Source organism: Balaenoptera borealis (genome assembly GCF_965194805.1).
Source record: "Balaenoptera borealis genome assembly, chromosome: 1".
NCBI lineage: Eukaryota > Metazoa > Chordata > Mammalia > Artiodactyla > Balaenopteridae > Balaenoptera > Balaenoptera borealis.
Window position 1 is genome coordinate 93,419,271 of NC_138860.1, and position 23,974 is coordinate 93,443,244.

Sequence of the window (23,974 nt, forward strand, 5' to 3'; positions counted from 1 at the left end):
GGGACCTCTGAGACAACATCAAGTGAACCAACATTCACATATAGGGATCCAGGAAGGAGAAGAGAGACAAAAGAGTCAAAAATGTATTTGATGAAATTATAGCTAAAAACTTCCCAAACCTAAAGAAGGAAATATCCAGGTACAGAAGCACAGAGGGTCCCAAACAAGATGAACCTAAACAGACACAAAGCAAGACATATCATAATTAAAATGGCAAAATTTTAAAATAAAGAGAGAATTCTAAAGGCAGCAAGAGAAAAACAAAGAGTCACATACAAGGGAACCCCCATAAGGCTACCAACTAATTTTTCTGCAGAAATTTTGCAGGTCAGAAGAAAGTGGCATGATATATTTAAAGTGCTAAAAGGGATAAATCTACAACCTAAGATACTCTACCCAGCAAGATTATCACTTAGAATTAAAGGAGAGATAAAGAACTTCTAAGACAAGCAAAAACTAAAATAATTAACCAATACTAAAGTTACCCTAAAAGAAATGTTAAAGGGTCTTCATCAAGTGGAAGAGAAAAGGCTACAACAAGAAGTATTGACAGGAAGGGGAAAAAAATCCCAAGAGTAAAGGCAAATATATAGTAAAGGCTAAGATTCAACCACTCAAATATGCTAGTATGATGATTAAAAAACAAAACATTGTAAAATCAACTATAACTACAATAAACAGTACAGGGATAAATATGAAGATGTAAAATAAGATATCAAAAATAAAATATGGGTGAGAGGAGTAATAAAAAGTAGACATTTTACAATATGTTTGGACTTAAATGACTACCAGTTTAAAAGAATTAGCTATAGTTATAGGTCAACATGTATGAACCCCATAGTAACAAGAAATCAAAAACCTACAATGGGTGAGGGGAAGAAATTGGGAGATTGGGATTGACATATTCACACTACTACACATAAAAGATAACTAATAAGAACCTACTGTATAGCACAGGGAACTCTATTCAGTGCTCTATAATGACCTATATGGGAATGGAGTCTAGAAGAGAGTGGATATATGTATATGTATGGCTGATTCACTTTGCTGTACAGCAGAAACTAACACAACATTGTAAATCAACTATACGCCAATAAAAAAATTAATTAAAAAAACCTACAATACACAAAAACTAAAAAGAAAGGAACACGAGCATATCATTAAGAGAATTATCAAACCACAAAGGATGAAACTAAAAGAACACAGAAGAACTACAAAAATAACCAGAAAACAAATTTTAAAATGACAATAAGTGTGTACCTACCAATAATCACTTTAAATGTCAGTTGACTAAAAGCTCCAATCAAAAGACAGATCAGACAAAAAACAAGACCCATCTATATGCTGCTTAAAAGAGACTCACTTCGGAGCTAAAGACACACACAAACTGAAATTGAGGGGATAGAAAAAGACATTTCATGCAAATGGAAATGACAAGAAAGCAAGGGTAGTAATACTCAGACAAAATCAACTTTAAAACAAAGTCTATAACGAAAGACAAAGGGCATTATATAATGATAAAGGGATCAATACAAGAATATGATACATTTGTTAACATATATGTACCTCATACAGAAGTGCCTAAATATATGACAAAAATATTAGCATACATAAAGGGAGAAATTGACAATCATACAATAATGGTATGGGACTTTAACAACCCACTTACAACAATGGACAGATCATCCAGACAGAAAATCAATAAGGAAACAGTGGTCTTAAATGACGCATTAGATCCAGTGGACTTAATAGATATATACAGAACATTCCATCCAAGAACAGCAGAATATACATTCTTTTCAAGGGCACGTGGAACATTCTCCATGATAGACCACATGCTAAGTCACAAACAAGTCTCAACAAATTTAAGAAGACAGAAATGTTATCAAGCACTTTTTCTAACCACAATTGATACTGGAAATCAATTAAAGGAAGAAAAATGGGGAAAACACAAACACATGAAACTAAAAAACATGCTACTAAAAAACCAATGGGTCAATGAAGAAATCAAAGAGGAAATCAGAAAATACCTCGAGACAAATGAAAATGGAAACAAAACTTTCCAAAATCTACAGGATATGGCAAAAGAAGTTCTAAGAGAGAAGTTTACAGTGATATAGGCCTACCTCAAGAAATAAGAAAAATCTCAAACAAACAACCTAACCTACCATTTAAAGGACTTAGAAAAAAAAAAAAAGAACTAACAAAGCCCAATTAAGCAGAAGGAAGGAAATAATAAAGATCAGAGAGGAAATAAATAAATCAAAAAAACAATGAAAAAGATCAATGAAACCAAAGGCTGAATTTTTTTAAAAGATTTTAAAAATTGATAAACCTTTAGCCAGGCTCATAAAGAAAAAAAGAGAGGACCCAAAACAACAAAAAGGGAAATGAAAGAGGAGAAATAACAACTGATACCACACAGATACCAAAAAAATCATAAGAGAATACTATGAACAGTTATATGCCAAAATTTGGACAATCTAGAAGGAATGGACAAGTGTCTAAAAATATATAGCCTGCCACAGCTGAGTCAGGAAGAAATAGACAATCTAAACAGACTGATCACTACTAGTGAAATAAAATTTGTAATTTAAAAATCCCAGCAAACAAAAGTCCAGGACTGGAGAGCTTCACAGGGGGATTCTACTAAACATATAAAGAAGAGCTAGTACCTATCTTTCTCAAACTATTCCCAAAAAATGAAGAGGCGGGAGCACTCTCAAATTCATACTATGAGGCCACCACTACCCTGATATCAAAACCAAAGACACTATAAAAAAAATTGTCCATCAACAGATGAATGAATAAACAAGATGTGATACATTTATATACAATGGAATATTACTCAGCCATAAAAAGAATGAAATTCTGCCATTTGCAATAATGTGGAGGGCCCTAGAATGTATTATGCTTAATGAAATAAGTCAGACAGAGAAAAACAAATACGTTATGTTATCACATATATGTGGAATATTAAAAAAATTAAACATACAAAGGAACATAATAAAACAGAAACAGACTCACAGACTCACAGACATAGAGAACAAACTAGTGGTTAACAGTGTGGAGAGGGAAGGGGAAGGGGCAAGGATATAGGTAGGGGATTAAGAGAGGCAAACTGCCATGTATAAAATAAATAAGGAACAATCATATATTGTACAGCACAGGGAAATATAGCCATTATTTTATAATAACTTTAAATGGAGTGTGATCTACAATATTGAATCAAGATGTTGTATACCTGAAACAAATATAATATTGTATATCAACTAAACCTCAATTTAAAAAAAGAATTAAAACCAAAGCAAGAGGTTAATATATAGGTAAAACCAAATAAACATTGTTTACATAAACCAGTAATAATAATGTCTCGTTTATAGAATTAAAATACACAACAAAAGCAGAAGGTGATGGAACTAAATGGAATTAATGTTCAAAGTCCTTAAATACCCCAGGAAAAAGGTGAATGTGTTGATTAATATCAAACTTGTGAAAAGTAATTGATCCATGTTGTAATCTCTCCAGTAATCACTAAAAAACCAGAAACTGACATGTAACTTTCAAAGTTGTAAAGAGAAAAAATTAGAAATAACAAAAAGTAATGAAACTAGCAGTTCCGCTTCCAGGAAGATAAAGGAGATATTCTTTTCCCTATTCCTCCCAAGTACAACCAAAACCCCTCAAAGTTATATGTAAAACAAACACAGGCCTCTCACCTTCTGAGATGGCCCACATTCTGTCTGTGGAGTGTGTTTCTCCCTTTGTAGCTCTTACTTTCTGAGATGACCCCATGTCCTGGGGTCACTCTTGCCTTTGACACGGACGGCATTCTGTCTATGGAATGTGTATCTCTCTAAATAAATCAACTTCTTACCTGTCAATCACTTTGTCTCTCACTGAATTCCTTCTGTGGCAAGACATCAAGAACCTGAGCTTCATTAAGTCCTGAGACCAGCTAGACGAACTCCTGCTCATCATCAACACCTATGGGGACACCTTCTCTACCATTCGTTTGCATCAACTTTTGGGGCACTATCACCTGGTTGGGAGACTACCTTGGAAGGGATAACATCTAAAATCAAGGCAAGGAGCACAATTAAAAGCAAGGCACCCTCAAGTTAGAGTTATTTCCTTGGATGGTTACATTTAAAGACTTGGTTCTCAGGACCTGGAGGATACAGCTCTTGCTGGCAGAAGGGCCTAAGGAAGGATATGGGATCCTGGATGCAGATGGTTGGTTCATGTGAATCCCACATAAGAGAACCCTGAGGTCTCCCCTGTCATCAGCTAGAGACCCTGCAGCCACTTTCCCAGCTGCACAGCATTCATTCATATATGTGGACCAGAACTGATGGATCCCATCCCTTCTTCATGAACATTAGTGATGTCTCCAATCTCCTTCTATTTCAGCCAGTGCTGTTGTGAATACCCTTGAAAAGATATCTTTGAAAAATTGTGCAGGAATTTTACTGGGATCAACTCTAAGGATCAGCACTGCTAGGAAAGGGATGCATCTGTGCAACTTTGATGGGTCCTGCACACTGTTATCCGAGAGAGGAGAGTCCATTCACTCTTCCCTCTAGGGAATCTGCTGGGACCTCTGCTTGCTCATGTTGTCACCTGGGCTGGTGGTCACCAGACTAGAAATCTGCCAGTGTGATGGTGACCAATGCTGTCTCCACAGTGTTTACATTTGCTTGTTTCCTCACCTGAGAGGTCAAGCATCTCTGACATAGACTGGCCATAGGCATGGCCTCTTGTTGGAATTGCATGTGTTTGCTCTGTTTCTTGTTAGAACATTGATTTTCAAGAGATTTTTGGACCACAGGAATGTTAAATCTTTCTCTGGCCTTGGATTATGAGGAATGCTTTTCCATAAAAATCTTTTTTATCTTCCCAGCTGTCTTTCTTGGTTTCTTTGTTTGTTTGTTTTTGCCACAGGAAGAGCTAGGCATTTCCCTCTGTCTTCTGGCTCTGGTGTCACACTTAGAACAGCAGTGTGTACCCTGAAATTATGCACATATTTACTAAAAGGGCTTCATTTTGTACATTTAATTTTTAATCCATCTGAATTTTTCTTTCAAATAACAAAAATGATATTTCAGATAAAAACAAAAATACAAATTCACCAGTCCTGTCTTAAAACAAAACAAAACAAATACAGGAAGACTTTGAAAGATGGAGATAAGAAGCCAGACCAACTAGAGACCTTTGGATCTGAAAAACAACATAGTGGGGTAAGACCTGGGGGTAGGGAGTTGTTTGGATTTGGTGGGGGGTGGGGATGGAGTTTTGTTTTGTCTTGTGATTGTTTGTTTGCCTCACATATCCCAGTACTCAGAGCTGACAAAGCCAGCAACTGGAAACACCAATGGGCACAGACAAAAAAGCTCCCCAAAACGTCTGCTCTCTCCAGCAAAAGGAAAAGGAAAGGGACAGCCTAACAAGACTCTACCCTAGCCAAACACCACAGAAAAGCCTGTGGCCTCCACGCTACCCATGCCAACAAAGGCCAAGTGGTGATCCTAGGTTTCCAACCTAATGATGCTGTGATGAGGCACTTTAACACCCCCATCAAAGTGGTGTCAGAGAAGGTCAAATAGGGAGCCATCTTTCATCCCCACCAACCAGTAGTGAGCCCACCAACTCCAGCAGTGGCAGCAGAGATGACATAGGGAGCCTGGATATCCACCTCCATCCCAGTAATAATAAGGCACTCATCCCACTCCACACTGGGGTAGTGTCACAGGAGGCCTAGTAAAGAGCAACAACTTTCACTAAACCCACAGTAATAAGGCCATCCATGCATGATGTCACTGAAGGCTACATAGGTAGCCAGAACTCCCAACCCAACAAGCACTAACGAGGACTGCCCCCCCACCCAGTGCATTCAGGTGTCAACCAAGGTCAAGTGGGAAACCTGAACTTCAACCTCTACCAAGCAGTAACAAGACAATATCCTCCTCTTCCCTGCCAGATGAATGTAAAAGGAAGCCAGCTAAAATAGAAGAAGTAACACAATGATCCAAAACCTATGGGGTGCAGCAAAAGCAGTTCTAAGAGGGAAGTTTATAGCAATACAACCTTACCTCAGGAAACAAGAAAAATCTCAAACAACCTAACCTAACCTAAAGCAACTAGAGAAAGAAGAATAAACAAAACCCAAAATTAGTACAAGGAAAGAAATCATAAAGATCAGAGCGAAAATAAATGAAATAGAGACAAAAGAAACAATAGAGAAGATCATTGAAACTAAAATCTGGTTCTCTGAAAAGATAAACAACATTGATAAACCTTTAGCCAGACTCATCAAGAAAAAAAGGGAAAGGGCTCAAATCAATAAAATTAGAAATGAAAAAGAAGTTACAACTGACACAACAGAAATACAAAGGATCATAAGACATTACAACAAGCAACTATACACCAATAAAATGGACAACCTAGAAGGAATGGACAAATTCTTAGAAAGTACAATCTCCCAAAACTGAACCAGGAAAAAACAGAAAATATGAACAGACCAATCACAAGTACTGAAATTAAAACTGCAATTTAAAAACTCCCAACAAACAAAAATCCAGGACCAGATGGCTTCACAGGCAAATTCTAGCAAACATTCAGAGAAGAGTTAATGTTTATCCTTCTGAAACTCTTTCCAAAAAATCGCAGAGGAAGGAACGCTCCCAAACTCATTCTATGAGGCCACCATCACCTTGATACCAAAACCAGGCAAAGATACCACAAAAAAAAAAGAAAATTACAGGTCAATATCACTGATGAACATAGATGCAAAAATCCTCAACAAAATACTAGCAAACTGAATCCAACATTAAAAGGATCATACACTATGATCAAGTGGGACTTATCCCAGGGATGCAAGGATTCTTCAATATACGCAAATCAATCAATGTGATACACCATATTAACAAATTGAAGAATAAAAACCACATGATCATCTCAATAGATGCAGAAAAAGCTTTTGACAAAATTCAACACCCATTTATGATAAAAACTCTCCAGGAAGTGGGCACAGAGAAAACATACCTCAACATAATAAAGATCATATATGACAAACCCAGAGCAAACATTATTCTCAATGGTGAAAAACTGAAAGCATTTCCTCCAAGATCAGGAACAAGACAAGGATGTCCACTCTTGCCACTTTTATTCAACATAGTTTTGGAAGTCCTAGCCACAGCCATCAGAGAAGAAAAAGAAAAAAGAGGAATCCAAACTGGAAAAGAAGAAGTAAAGCTGTCACTGTTTGCAGATGACATGATACTATACATGGAAAATCCTAAAGATGCTACCAGAAAACGACTAGAGCTCATCGATGAATTTGGTAAAGTTGCAGGATACAAAATTAATACGCAGAAATCTGTTGCATTCCTACACATTAACAACGAAAGATCAGAAAGAGAAATTAAGGAAACAATCCCATTTACCATCACATCAAAATGAATAAAATATCTAGAAATAAACCTACCTAAGGAGGCAAAAGACCTGTACAGTAAGTCCCCTACATATGAACCTTCAAGTTGTGAACTTTCAAAGATGTGAACGTGCATTCCAACAATGTCAGGCATGAGTGAACTTGCAGCTTGCCCTCCATCTCCTATTGCTGACGATCCTTCAGCTCTACCATCTCCCACCTCCTCTTCCTCCTCCAGTCAGTAACTCATCTTGCCTGTTCACTCGATGCCAGCCCCTGTATGCCAGCTGTTCTACAGTACTACTGTACTTTTCAAGGTACTGTACTGTAAGATTAAAAATATTCTGTTTTTGGTGTTTGTTTTTTATGTATTATTTGTGTGAAAAGTATTGTAAACCTATTACAGTACAGTAATTGTGTTAGTTGGGTACCGAGGGTAACTTTGTTGGACTTACGAATAAATCGGACTTATGAATATGCTCTTGGAAAGGAACTCATTCATATGTAGGGGACTTACTATACTCTGAAAACTATAAGACGCTGATGAAAGAAATCAAAGATGACACAAACAGATGGAGAGATATATCATGTTCTTGGATGGGAAGAATCAATATTGTCAAAATGACTATACTGCCCAAGGCAATCTACAGATTCAATGTAATCCTTATCAAACTACCAATGGCATTTTTCATAGAACTAGAACAAAAAAATCTTAAAATTTGTTTGAGAACACAAAACACCCCTAGTAGTTAGAGCAATCTTGAGAAAGCAAAACGGAGCTGGAGGAATCAGGCTATTTGACTTCAGACTATACTACAAAGCTATAATAATCAAAACAGTATAATACTGGCACAAAAACAGAAACATACATCAATGGAACAGGATAGAAAGCCCAGAAATAAACCCACGCACCTATGATCAATTAATCTATGACAAAGTAGGCAAGACTATACAATGGAGAAAAAACAGTCTCTTCAATAAGTGGTGCTGAGAAAACTGAACAGTTACATATAAAAAAATGAAATTACAACATTCTTTAACACCATACACAAAAATAAACTCAAAATGGATTAAAGACCTAAATGTAAGGCCGCATACTACAAAACTCTTAGAGGAAAATATAGGTAGAACACTCTCTGACATAAATCGCAGCAGTATCTTTTTGGATCCACCTCCTAGAGAAATGAAAATAAAAACAAAACTAAACAAGTGGGACCTAAATAAACTTAAAAGCTTTTGCACAGCAAAGGAAACCATAAGCAAAACAAAAAGACAATGCACAGATTGGGAGAAAATATTTCAAATGAAGCAACTGACAAGGGATTAATCTCCAAAAATATACAAACAGCTCATGCAGCTCAATAACAAAAAAACAAACAACCCGATCAAAATATGGGCAGAAGGTCTAAATAGACATTTCTCCAAAGAAGACATAAAGATGGCCAAAAAGCACATGAAAAGATGCTCAACATTGCTAATTATTACAGAAATGCAAATTAAAACTATAATGAGGTATCACCTCACACCGGTCAGAATGGCCATCATCAAAAAATCTACAAACAATAAATGTTGGGGAGGGTGTGAAGAAAAGGGAACCCTCCTACACTGTTGGTGGGAATGTAAATTGGTACAAGCCACTGTGGAGAACAGTACAGAGTTCCTTACTAAACTAAAAATAGAGCTACCATATGATCTAGCGATCCCACTCCTGGGCATATATCCAGAGAAAACCATAATTCGAAAAGATACATGCACCCCAGTGTTCATTGTGCACTATTTACAATATCCAGGACATGGAAACAACCTAAATGTCCATTGACAGAGGAATGGATAAAGAAGATCTGGTACATATATACAACAGAATATTACTCGGCCAGAAAAAAGAACGAATAATGCCACTTGCAGCAACACAGATGGACCTACAGATTGTCATACTGAGTGAAGTAAGTCAGACAGAGAAGGACAAATATCATATGATATCACTTATATGTGGAGTCTAAAAAAAGGGTACAAATAAACTTATTTACAAAACAGAAATAGAATCACAGATGTAGAAAACAATCTTATAGTTATCAGGGAGGTGGGGGAAGGAGGGGACGGTAAAATTGGGAGAGTGGGACTGCCATATACACACTACTATACATAAAATAGACAACTAATAAGGGCCTACTGTATAGCACAGGGAACTCTACTCAATATTCTGTAATGGCCTATATGGGAAAAGAATCTAAAACAGAGTGGAGATATATATATATTTATAACTGGTTCACTTTGCTGTACATCAGAAAGTAACACAAAATTGTAAATCAACTATACTCCAATAAAAATTTTTTTTAAAAAATCAAGGTAAAAAAAGACATTAATGAAAGAAATTGAAGAAGACACAAATAGCTCAGGGAATTCTACTCAATACTCTGTAATAACCTAAATGGGAAAAGAATTTGAAAAGGTATATATACATGTATATGTATAACTAAATCACTTTGCTATACACCTGAAACTAACACAACATTGTTAATCAACTAGACTCCAATATAAAATAAAAAATTTTTTTTAATTTAAAAAAATTTTTAAAAAGAAATGAAGAACACCTTTGATGGATTTATTAGTAGACTGGACATGGCTGAAGAAAGAATCTCTGAGCTCGAGGATATATCAATAGAAACCTGCAAAACTAAAAAGCCAAGAGAAACAGGATTAAAAAAAACACAAAAACAGAATAGACTATCCAAGAACTACAGACAACTACAAAAGGTGTAACATACACATAACGGAAATACCAGAAAGAGAAGAAAGGATCAAAAGAAATATCTGAAACAATAATTTCCCCCAAATCAATGTCACATAACAACCACAGATCCAGGAAACTCAGAGAACAGCAAGCAGGATAAATATAAAAAACAACTATACCTAGGCAATCATACTCAAGCTACAGAAAATCAAAGATAAAGAAAAAATCCTGAAGGAAGCTAGAGGTAAAAAACACTTTCCCTGTGGAGAAACAAAGATAAGAACTACATCTAACTTTTCCACAGCAACCACGTGAGCAAGAAAAGAGTGGAGTGAAATATTTAAAGTGTTGAGAGAAAAAAGCCACAATCTAGAATTCTGTACCTGAAAAATTATCCTTCAAAAGTGAAGGTGAAATAAAGCCTTTCTCAAATAAACAATAATTGAGGGAATTTATTGCCACAGATCTCTCTTTCAAGAAATTTTAAAGGAAGTTCTTATACAGAAGGAAAATAATATAGGTTGGAAACTTGGTTCTACATTAAAAAAGGAAGAGCATAGAAAAAGGAATAGTGAAGGCAAAATAAAACTTTTATTCTTCTTAATTGATTCAACAGATAGTTTTGTTTGAAATAAGAAGAGCAACAATGTATTCAGTTATATATATGTCGTTGTGTGTATGCTTATATATAAGAAAAATGAATGACAGAAATGATACAAGGTACAGGAGGGAGAAATTAGGATCGTTTTGGTACAGTGATAACTGAAAGTGGACTTAGATTAGCTGCAAATGTATATCACAAAATCTAGAGCAACCACTAAAAAAAGGTGAAAAAAAAAAGCAGTGTAACTGATATGCTAAGTAAGGAGAAAAACAGAATCACATAAAATGCTCAATTAAAACTACAAAAGGCAGAAAACAAAGAACAAGGAAAACAAATAGAAACAGTAACAAATATGGTAGATATTAATCCAACGATATCAACATCACTTTAACCACCAATGGTCTAAATAAATCAATCAGAAGAGAGTGTCAGAATGGATGCAAAAAACAAGACCCAACTCTATGTTATGTACAAGAAATCCACTTTAAATATAAAGACATAGTAGATTAAAAGGAAATGAATGGAGAAATATATACCATGCTAACACTAATCAAAAGAAAGCTGTATCTTTCAGAAGAAAAAAAACCCAAAAAACAGAAAGAATACTTCCTAACTCATGAGGCCAGCCCTACCCTAATACACAAACAACATAAAGACATTACAAGAAAAGAAAATTACAGACCAATATCTATCACAAACATAGATGCAACAATCCTCAATAAAATGTAGCAAATTTAATCCGATAATGTATAAAAAGAATTATACACAACCAATAGGTATTTATCCCAAGTATGCAAGGATAGTTCAACACTTGTAAATCAATTAATGTAATCTATCACATCAACAGGTAAAGAAGAAAAATCACATGGTCATGTTAATAGATGCATAAAAAACATTTGACAAAATCTTAACACCCATTCATGTTAAAAACTCTCAGTAAACTAGGAATAGAGGGGAACTTCCTAAAGTTGACAAAGAATATCTACCAAAAAATTACAGCTAACATCATATTTAATGGGGAGAAACCAGAAGCTTTCCCACTAAGATCAGGAACAAGGTAAGGAAGCTCTTCTCACCATTTCCTTTCAACGCTGTAATAAATGTCCTAGGTAATGCAATAAGATAAGAAAAAGAAATAAAAGGTATACGGATTGCTAAAGAAGAAATAAAGCTATCTTTGTTCACAGATGACATAACTGTCCATGTAGAAATTCCAAAAGAATCAACCCAAAAAACTGGAACTAATAAGAAACTACAGCAAGGTTGCAGGATACAAGGTTAATATACAAAAGTCAACTGCTTTCTTATATACCAGCAAAGAACAAGTGGAAATTTAAAATACAGTATCATTCATATCAGCACCTAAAAAACTGAAATACTTAGGTATAAATCTAACAAAATATGTGCAATATCTATATGAGGAAAACTACAAAACTCTGATTAAAGAAATCAAACAACTAAATAAATGAAGAGTTATTCCATGTTAATGAATAGGAAGACTCAATATTGTCAAGATGTCAGTTCTTCCCAACTTGATCTACAAATTCAATACAATCCCAATCAAAATCCCAGCAATTTATTTTGTGAATATTAAAAAACTGATTTTAGCGGGGGCAAGAGAAATTAGGAATTTGGGATTAACATATACACACTACTATACATAAAATAGGTAAACAACAGGACCTACTGTATAGTACAGGGAACTATACGCAATATCTTGTAATAACCTATGATAGAAAAGAATCTGGAAAAGTATATATGTATGTATAACTGAATCACTTTGCTGTACAGTTGAAACTAACACAGCATTGTAAATTAACTATACTTCAATTAAAAAGAACTGATTTTAAAGTTTATATGGAGAGGCAAAAAAAAACCAAATAGCCAATGCAATATTGAAGGAGAAGAACAAAGCTGGAAGATTGACACTACCTGACCTCAAGACTTATTATAAAGCTACAGTAGTCAAGACTATGTGGTATTGGAAAAAGAACAAACAGATCAATAGAACAGAATAGAGAACCCAGAAATGGACCCACATAAATACAGTCAAGTGATTTCTGACAAAGGAGAAAAGGCAATCAACAAAAAAAAAGATAGCCTTTTCAACAAATGGTGCTGGAACAATATGCACATACAAAAAAATTAATCTAGACACAGACCTTACATTCATCACAAAAAACTACCTCAAAATGGATCACAGATGTAAATGTAAAATGTAAAACTATAAAACTCCTAGAAAATAGCATAGCAGCAAATCTAGACGACCTTAGGTTTGGCGATGACCTTTTAGATACAACTCCGAAGGCACAATCCATGAGAGAAAGAACTGTAACCCAGACTTTATTAAAATTAAAAATTTCTGCTCTGAAAAAGATGCTGTCAAGAGAATAAAAATAAAATTCACAGAATGGGAAAAAATATTTGCAAAGACATATCTGATAAAGGACTATTATTAAAAATATACAAAGAACTCTTAAAACTCACAGTAAGAAAATGAACAATGCAATATAAAAATGGGACAAAGACCTTAAGGGACATCTCACCAAAGAAGACACAGATGGCAAGTAAGCATATGAAATGATGCTCCACATCATATGTCATCAGGGAATATAAATTAAGACAACAATAGATACCATTTATTTGTTATTTGTAGTGAGGTGGATGGACCTAGAGACCATCATACAGAGTGAAGTAAGTCAGAAAGAGAAAAACAAATACCATACGCTAACACATATATATGGAATCTAAAAAAGAAAAAAAATGGTCATGAAGAACCTAGGGGCAAGATGGGAATAAAGATGCAGGCCTACTACAGAATGGACCTGAGGATACAGGGAGGGGGAAGGGTAAGCTGGGACAAAGTGAGAGAGTGGCATGGACATATATACACTACCAAATGTAAAATAGATAGCTAGTGGGAAGCAGCTGCATAGCACAGGGAGATCAGCTCGGTGCTTTGTGACCACCTAGAGGGGTGGGATAGGGAGGGTGGGAGGGAGGGAGATGCAAGAGGGAAGAGATATGGGAACATATGTATATGTATAACTGATTCACTTTGTTATAAAGCAGAAACTAACACACCATTGTAAAGCAATTATACTCCAATAAAGATGTTAAAAAAAAATATAACACTGCCTCATGTGGTTCTGTATGTATGTAAAGGAAATATTTAAGGCAATTATATCATAAATGGGGAGAGTAAAAGCATAAAAGGGAGGAAAGCTCCCTACTTCACTGGAACTGGTAAAATGACAACACCAGTAGACTGCATTAATATATATGTATATAAAATATATAAAATACCTAGAGCAGTCACTAAAAAAAATCTACAGAGAAATACACATAAAAACATATACATAAGTCAAAATGGGATTCTAAAAAATTTTCAAGTAACACACAAGAAGGCAGAAAATAGAAAACAGAAACAAAAATCAAAGAAAAGAAAAAGGCAGACTTAAGCCTTAACATATCAATAATTACATTAAATTTAATTTCTTTTTTAATTTTTTCTAATATCTTTATTGGAGTATAACTGCTTTACAATGTTGTGTTAGTTTCTGCTGTACAACAAAGTGAATCAGCTATATATGTATACGTATATCCCCATATTACATTAAATTTAAATGGTCTAAATACATCAATTAAAAGAGATTGACAGAATTTTTTCTTTAACTACAAGCTGGCTATAAGAAACTCACTTCACATTTAATAATATAGGCAGTTTGAAAGTTAAACAATAAAGTTAACAATAAAGGCAGTTAAAAAAATGAAAAGATTAATACCATACATATATAGAAAGCCTCTACAACTCAATAAAAAGACAATTTATTATAAATACCAGGAGAAATATAATTCCCAAAACAGAAATGAAATATCTGTAATAATAGGTAAGGATGCACAATTTCATTACAAATCATATATTTGCAAATTAAAACCTACTATAATATATATTTCACCCATCACATTTGTACAAACTAATTACTACATTCAGTTTTAGCAAGTGTGCAGTAAAACAGGCATTTTAATGTACAGTTTGTTTGAAAACATTGGAATTGATTATTTATTAAAAGTACATGTGTAGGGACGTCTCTGGTGGCGCAGTGGTTAAGAATCCACCTGCCAATGCAGGGGACACGGATTCGAGCCTGCTCTGGGAAGATCCCACATGCCGCAGAGCAACTAAGCCCATGCGCCACAACTACTGAGCTTGCACTCTAGAGCCCGCGAGCCACAACTACTGAGCCCATGTGGCACAACTACTGAAGCCCGTGGCACCTAGAGCCCATGCTCCACAACAAGAGAAGCCACCGCAATGAGAAGCCCCATGTACCGCAATGAAGAGTAGCCCCCACTCACCGCAACTAGAGAAAAGCCTGTGCGCATCAGCGAAGACCCAATGCAGACAAAAATAAATAAATAAATAAATAAATAAAAGTACATGTGTAAGTCAATTAGGAAATTATAGCATAAGGTGTAACACCAAATGATATAGACCTTGATCTTATACTGGAAAGATATTAAAATATGCATAGTTTTAAAAGAGGATGAAAAGACAACCTACAGACTGGGAGACAATATTTGCAAACCACAATTCTAACAAAGGACTATTATCTAGAATATATAAAGAAAACTCAACAATAAAAAAGCAAATAATCCAATTAGAATATGGGTAAAAGACACAAAGAGAGATTTTACTGAAGAAGATATTAACTGGCAAATGAGCACCAAAAAGATGTTCAAGATCATCAGCCATCAGGGAAATGCAAATTAAAGCCACATGATATCTCTACACAGTTATTAGAATAGTTAAAATAAAATTGACAACACCAAATTCTCACAGGATGGCACACACATAGCTGGTAAAACTATAAAATGTTATAGCCACTCTGGAAAACTTTGTCAGTATCTTTTGAAACTAAATATGCAATTACCATACAACTGAGCAATTGCACTCCTGGGTATTCATCCCAGAGTTACGAAGTCAGAAATAAAACATGTTGAGTTATTTTAATATAAGGAAATAAATTTTACGACAAATAGCATTACAAAGATAAATAGATTCACTTCATAATGATAAAAAAAATACAATTCACCAAGGACATATAACATTTTTAAATCTGTATGCACCTAAAACATAGTCTCTAAATAGAGAAAACACTAACCAACTGAAATAAAAGAGTAAATTTAAAAATCAGCAAACAATAAAAGATTTTAACATGTTACTTTTAATAATTCATAAAGAATCAGACAAAAAATCAACAAAAATTCAAAGTATTTGAACAAGCGATTAATCAACTTCATCTAGTACACATTTTTGGATATTCCAGCCAATAACTATAGAAAATGCAATGCAATTAGGCTATAAATCTATTTTTTATAACAATTAGAAAATCACCATCTGGTTGAAAAATAAGCACATTTCCAAATAACCTAATGGTCAAAGAAGAAATCCCAAAGGAAATAATAAAATACTTTTAACACAACAATAATTAAAAGAACATATATTAAAAGTGTGAGATACAGCTAATGCAGTATTTAGAGAAAATATTGCAGACTTAAATGCATATATTAAAATAAGCATAAATAAGCTAAAAATTTATCTGAAGAAGTTAGAAAAATAAACACAAATTAGGTAGAAGGAAGGAAATAATGATGATAAGATTACAAATATAATGAAATAGAAATCAAACATACACTAGAGAAGATTACAAAGCCAAAATATTAAAAAGACTAAAGGGAAACTAAAAACAAATTTATGCCAAAAAATTTAGAAAATTTATAAGAAAAGTAAAAACCCCTAGGAAAAAACTAATGGAACAAAATTGATTCCAGAAGATATAGAAAATCTGTATATTTCCAAACCATTAGAGGAATGAAACCAGAAATTTAAAAATCACTCCCCCTAAAATTAATAAATCTAGGACAGATTACTTGACCAGTGAATTCTACCAAACATTCAGGGAAGAAATAACCCAAACCATACTTAACCTCTCTCAGAATATACAAAATAATAAAATACTTTTATACTCATTTTTAGGCTAGGATATACTCAATATTAACATCTGGTAAAGAAAGTGTGAGGAAAAAAATTACAAACCAATCTAATTTATAAATGTGGGTGCCAAAAAAGTCCTAAAAATAACCTTAATCAAACAATATGTAAAATTGAATAAAACAACATATAAAAATAATAATAAAAGTAGATTCATAACCAGGGATAAAAAGTTAATATTAGAAAATTAGGTTGAACACTAGAAAATAATCACTAATAAATTAAAGGAAAAAAACCATATGACAATCTCAATATATGGCAAAATAAAGCACATTTGATAAGTCAATATCCATTATAAAACTCTTTGACATATTAGAAATAGACAGTAATTCTCTTCCAGAAAGCAGGGATGCAATAATAAATAATTGCATTCCCCATAATTAGCTTTGTGCCTGACACAGAATAGAAAGGAGGTTAATAAAAGTTGAACGGATGAAAGAATGAGTAATGGTTTGAAAGTGGTAATATACATCCAAAAGAAAGTTTCCAACTGCCTTCCAACTGCACTATACATGGAATGTAGGACAATGTGCAGCTTCTGTTCAAAAGGATAGCAGAGGAAGCAGAGACCTCAAATTTGTTAAAGCCAGAAGGTAAAGAAAACTTGCATTAATAGGTTTTGAGGGAAAAAAAATGTTATATGCTACATAAGAAGAGCAAGGGTTTCAAAGACAAAGTTTGGAAAGTAGAGGAACAATAGGAGGTTAAGACAGGGAGAAAAGCCAGCGTTGATAAGAGAATGAAAAAAAGTAATGGGTTTTAATCAAGGATGACTGATATGTGGCCTCATGAAAAAACCCAAGCCCCCTCCAAACAGAATCCTATTTAAAAGTATAGTACTCTTAATACACAGAAAGAAAATAATCAAAATTTTCTCCCCTTAAATTTATTTCTTAAATCTCTGATCACTGATACTCTTTAGCAGGCAACAAGTATTGGCAAGCGACAAAAATTAGGTAATAGCAAGAAAATATTAAAAATAAAAATTAGCTGATCATAATTCCTTTAAATGGATAGTTCCAGGCAGAATGAAGTAGTCTGTAACAGAACAACTCTCATGATGAAAATAACTAGAAAACACGAAACAAACCAAAACAGAAAGGACTAAAGAGGCTAAGAATTCCTAAGAAAGAACTCCTGATAACTGAACTGACAAAGTGCAGCTGACATCTGCTGATTCTGGCTATGAGCAAGAGGTCTAAATGCTGGCTTGGTCCCAGCAGAGGGCCAATGCCAGAGGATAAAAAAAAGAGCATAGTTTTATTGGGTCTCAAAGAGCTGAAGAAACAAAACTGAAGACTCAAAAAACCTCATAAACTTGACCATTTCCCTTCATTCAGCTCAGCCTCTAATTGCATTATAGTAATCAGCCCACCACACTCCCAATTTCTCCCTAGCAAACAGAAGACAATATCATCCGGAGCCTCTAACTTTTCTTATAACAATGTATGGAATTAAATCAAAAAATTACTGGGCACACCAAAATATAAGGACAAATCACTGAAAAGTAAGACTGTAAAGGAATAGAAAGTAGAATGGGCTGAGGGGAGGAGGGAAGGGGAGTTACTGCTTAATGGGTACAGAGTTTCAGTTTTGCAACATGAAAAGAGTTGCAAGAGTTCTGGAGATAAATACTAGTGATGACTGCATAACAATGTGAATGTATCTATACCACTGAGCTGTACACTTAAAAATGATTAAGATGGTAAATTTTGTGTTATATGTATTTTATCACATTTTTAAAAAAGAAACAGACCAACAGGTGAGCCAGATATTGAAATAAAAAGAGAATAGCTATAAAATATCAATGATTAATATATTCAAAAGGGATGAAATGTCATTTTTAAAAGAGGAGAATTAACCAAAGAATTGGAATCTTAAGAAAAATAATTGAATGGAAATTTAGAAGGAAAAAATATGATTAAAGTTAAGAATTCAGTAAATGAGTTTAAAACCAAATTAGAACACAGCAGAAGGCAGGGTTAGGTAACAGGTCAATAGAAGATCTCTAAGTTGAAACAAAGAGAAAAACAAATGGAAGATACATACATATGGGAAACAATGAAAAGTAACTTAAATGAATATATTTCAGTGGTTATGAGTCTGCAGAATCACATTGTATTAGTTATTTATTACCAATAAGTTGTTTCCAGTTTATATAAGATTAAATATTCATTCATTCATCCTAACACCTATTAAACTCCTATTATATATACATAGCAATATGCTGGGCACTAGAGTTACAAAGATATTTAGTGAGACACAGTGCCTGCCCTCAAGACACTCATGGTCACAGGAGACACACAAGGAATGCTTAAGCCACTCTTAATAATAAGGAGTTCACTAGAATTTAGCCAGTAGATTTGGAGAGGAGGTAGGAGGTTCATTTTGGACAGAGTAAGTAGCCAAAAGCATGATGGTGAGATAGGAAGAACATAAAAGGTAAGGAAGTTAAACAATTTCAGTATATCTGGAGTATAGGATATAGTAGTGCCAGTAAGGTGAAATGAGCAGGCATTAGGTTAGCAGGAACTAGATAATTATTTGCCACATTTTTAAGAGAAAGGTGAAAAATGTCACAAGATCTCTATGATGTTCTGAAAGGGACATAGTATTTCACAAAGTGTATGCCTTTCAAGTGCCTTACTAGTTGAACAAGTTTGAAAAATACTCAATAATAAGATAGTCTAAACATTACATGACACTAAAGATCCTTCATAATCTGATCCAAACATTTTTTTTCCAGTCTCATTTACCTGAGTTCTTTAAGATACAGACACACCAATCAGTGTTTCAAATATACAGACACATCAATCAGTGTTTCAAATATACCCTAATTTTCACACTTCCATGACCTGCACAAGCCATTTCTTCTGCCTACACTCCCTCCTCCAATTCATTGTCTAGTGAACTTTTAATCATCTAAGGTTTAGTTTAACTAACAATTTTTCCTTAATGCCTTTCCAAATGCCTTGCTCCAAGAATAATTAATAACTCCCTCCATAGTGCTCCCAGAGTATTCATTTATTTATAAGATGTTTGAGTGCCTAATATATGCCAGGCACTTGGAATGCATCAATGAACAAAAAAAGACAAAGATCCCTGTTTTCATGGAGCACCTTATTGAAACTCTGAAGAAGGTGACAGTATGAAAAGGGAAAAGAGGAGCACATATACTTTGAAAAATCTTCTTAAGTGACTATTATTCCCTCCTCCAACTGTTCCAACCTAGGTGGAGAATTACAGCATTAGAAAGCATTACAAAAAAATTGTAATGAAAGCTAAATTTAAAATATAACAAGAGCAATACATAAGACATTATATTTTCTTATATAAATTCTTACTTGTCTTTTCCTCTAATTGATTAACTTTATCTCTGGACTCCTCTAGCAGAAATGTTAACTCTTTCATTTTATTTTCTTTCTCAGTACTTTGGATCAATAGCAGTGATATCTAAAATGAAATATTTAAATAATACATTATAGATATGAAAAATTAAATATGACACCTTAGCATTTATCATTATCTGTGATTATTTTATGTACTTGCTTATATGCTTTTCAGCTGTCTGTGCCTGGCATTTAGTATGTGCCTGCACAATAAACATTTATTGAATGAAGGAATGAACAAACTAATGCAATATACCCAATATTACAGTTATCACTTAGAAGACTATATATTGAAATCTACTCATTCATTTATTCCATAAATATTATTGAGCACCTAATCTGTTCCAGAAACCATAATACGCACTGAATATACAGAGATGATGGAACTCACCTTCAAGAAACTCACAGCCTAGACCAGGAAACAAACAACTATACTTGAATATTATTAGTAATAGGACAAAAATGTTATAGGAATCGAGAAAGGAACACCTAAATCAGTCCTGGGGGAGGTAATCAAAAATTAATCCTTCTCAGAGAACTGAACTGAGTCTTGATAGACAAGTACAAATTAATCAGGCTGTGGGGGAAATGAACATTCTAGACTTGTATGAGAACACAAAGGATCAAGAGATCATGCTTCTATTCAGAGAACTGAAAATATTCAGATGGCTAGAATACAGAGTGCATGTAAAGAAAAGGTGAAAGATAAACTCATAAAGATAGACTGAAGACTTGCAGATTCAACATGGCAGAAAGACCTCTCTGCCCTATTTTCATCTTCAAATCACCCAAAAAATAACCAGGAAAACAACAAAGATGGACTTCATCTTCCATGAAACCACGAGACTTCTATAATCCAAACCACAACATGTAAAAAAGGAAAGCAGTTAGAAGGAACAGAAAATGATTTAGCATAGAAAAGCAAGGTCAAAACTAAGAGTCTAGGGGCTTCCCTAGTGGTGCAGTGGTTAAGAATCTGCCTGCCAATGCAGGGGACATGGGTTCGCGCCCTGGTCCCAGAAGATCCCACATGCCGTGGAGCAACAAAGCCAGTGCGCTGCAGCTACAGAGCCTGTGCTCTAGAGCCTATGAGCCACAACTACTGAGCCCATGTGCCACAACTACTGAAGCCCACGCACCTAGAGCCCGTGCTCCAAAACAAGAGAAGCCACCGCAATGAGAAGCCTGCGCACTGCAACAAAGAGTTGCCCCCACTCACCGCAACTAGAGAAAGCCCACGCGCAGCAACGAAGACACAGCGCAGCCAAATAAATAAATAAATAAATAAAAATTAAAAAAAAAAAAAACTAAGATTCTACACAGGGAAGATTACAAATGAGAAGCAAGATAATTCAATCCCAAAGAAACAGAATGTTTCAAGAATTAGAAGCAACAGACACTGTGGAAGGTAGGTATGAAACAGGAGACTAAGTATAAGGAGACTGGAAGTCTGCAAAGAGTAGTAAGACCTCCTTAGGCCCTCTTAACCCTCCTTCCCTGGACTCTACTCCCTGAAAGCCAATGTAGTCAGAGAATTAACCTACTCCATCTTTATAAGAGACACTGGCATGATCAAATTGAAAAAAAGAATCTCTAAACCTGGGTATTCCAGGCAAAGGAAGGGGTGGAGACAAAGGATATAATTGAGAAGTCAGCATACGGAATGATGAGACTCAGCTTGTCCTTCCTACCCTGCCAACCCAGCCCCAAAATGCCATCAGCAAAGTTTACATTCCCCGGCAGGAATTTGGAGAACTCCAGAAAAAAAAAGCCTTACAAATAATGACATTTAGGAGTCCCCAACAAAAACACTAGCTGGCCACAGCATAATTTTACAGGGAACCCCCCCAAATCTGTAAGCTCTGCTCATGTACCCAGGATTCCAACAAGCTTCTTAGCACTTTATTCTATTTTTGTGTTCTGTAATAATAAGCACAATTTTAAATTTTAAGAAGACCTCCTTCTTTCAGAAATCTGGTTTAAAATATACAGTTAAAATACAGAAAAAATTGTTAACTCTTTCAAAAGATCGAAGCATAACACATAAATCAGAATTCTATCATTTAACCAGAACTTAAAGAAAACTCTAAGAATCTTCTCTGTACTTTCAATTAACATTTGCCATTATTGTTCAAGTAGATATCCTTATTATCTATAATTACAAGGTATCTGTGGCAAGTCAGATAAAAACTCAGGAAAAATAGGGGGAAGTAGAGAGATGAGGACTCCTTTCTATATTTCATTTTCCATTCTGGATTCAGAAGGCTTGAAACTGTTAAAGTTGGCCTAATAATCATCTGAAATCAACATTCTTGTGACTGCAAAAGCACACAGACTCACCATTTTCAAGTCTCGCACTATGTGTCATTAATAGAAAGAAGCAAAAGAACGTTTTAGTTCCCCTTCATTGGTGTCATAAATAGTGTATTTCAAAATAAACTGCAAAATGTGGGTTGAGTGGTCAATCACCATCATCTTTGTATTTTACGAGGTTTTTGTCTGAACAAAACTTCTCACAAAATAATATACTTTTACAGCAATGTCCTAAAACCCACTAATTATACTGTAGAAGATTCACTGATTTTAAAAAAGGGCTAGCATTTAGTATGTATAAATTTGAGTCAATGAAAATTAAGGCAAATGGAAAATATATTTAAATATGTATAATATTAAAATTCTCTTAGAAATTTATCAAGCAGGCAGCAAGTACAAATTTCTCTTGAAATTTTAAGTATCTCATGAATTAGCGAATATAAAGAATACAGAAAGTTGATTTTTAAAAAATACCTGCTTTTCCTTGTTATTTACTTCCTTCTTGTATTGTTCATCAAGACGTTGGATTTTTTCATAATCTTCCTTTACTTTAAAAATAAAACAAATATACTTTAATATCTTAACATAATTGTATAACAAACAAAATTTTTAGTTTCTGATATTTTATTTCACTTCCTTATTTATCTAGATATTAAACCCCAAAGGTTTCTAACAAGTTAAAACTGCTATTTTCTTGCTGCTTTCTGTTTAGTAAAGTAAAGAATTTAAATAATATCAAAGTTACAATAACTTTTAAAAATTCTATCATTCTTATAATAGCAGATATATAAAAGTTTTTTCTTTATAACACACTAGTCTGAAATAACAGATTTTAAATGCGTATGTATATTATTATTTTAACATGCAACTTGACCAAGAAATGTAAAAATAAGACCAAATCACACTTCAAATCACCAAATCACACCATTATATAAACCATAATTTGATTTCAGGGAAAATGTAGCTTTTGAAGCCAAAAGGGTATTTTTAACATACACCAATTCCCTGCCACATTCCACAAGATTTTGAGGGGCTTATAAAACCATATACAAGACAGAAATTTTCAATAGTTTAGGCATCAAGCTGAAGGTATGAAAACATTAGCAGAATCTAATAAAAATATAAACAGCAAAAGAGTAATATAAAAAATAAGGATTCCTACACTTAAAATGGATTTCCAGCCTGGAATTCTCAGCTTGCACACGAAGTTCCTCAAAAGCTATTATCATTTTCTGAAATATATTTAACTTTTAAGAATCGTACTTAGACTTTTTAAATAGCTTTCCTCAAACAATGAAAATAATAAATTTGTATCATGTGATCATTATATTTAAAACTATACAACTCTGAATAATGAAAATTCTATAACTTTTAACAATTAAATAATTTACTAAAATATTAAGAGTGCCTATTAAGGTAGCTTCCCAGGCGCTTAAAGGCACTGAAGACA

At 34.2% G+C, this 23,974-nt stretch overlaps 1 protein-coding gene across 1 annotated transcript in view; it reads right to left on the reverse strand.

Moving 5' to 3' along the window:
- Nucleotides 1-23,974, reverse strand: part of SYCP1 (synaptonemal complex protein 1) — a 174,649-nt gene that overhangs the window by 128,429 nt on the left and 22,246 nt on the right. Inside the window, exons 10-12 of the mRNA XM_082368987.1 lie at nucleotides 23,687-23,756; nucleotides 22,999-23,072; nucleotides 20,167-20,275 (exon numbers count right to left, since the gene is read on the reverse strand). Coding sequence (XP_082225113.1) covers nucleotides 20,167-20,275; nucleotides 22,999-23,072; nucleotides 23,687-23,756 — 253 coding nt within the window. The remainder of the gene's footprint in view (nucleotides 1-20,166; nucleotides 20,276-22,998; nucleotides 23,073-23,686; nucleotides 23,757-23,974) is intronic.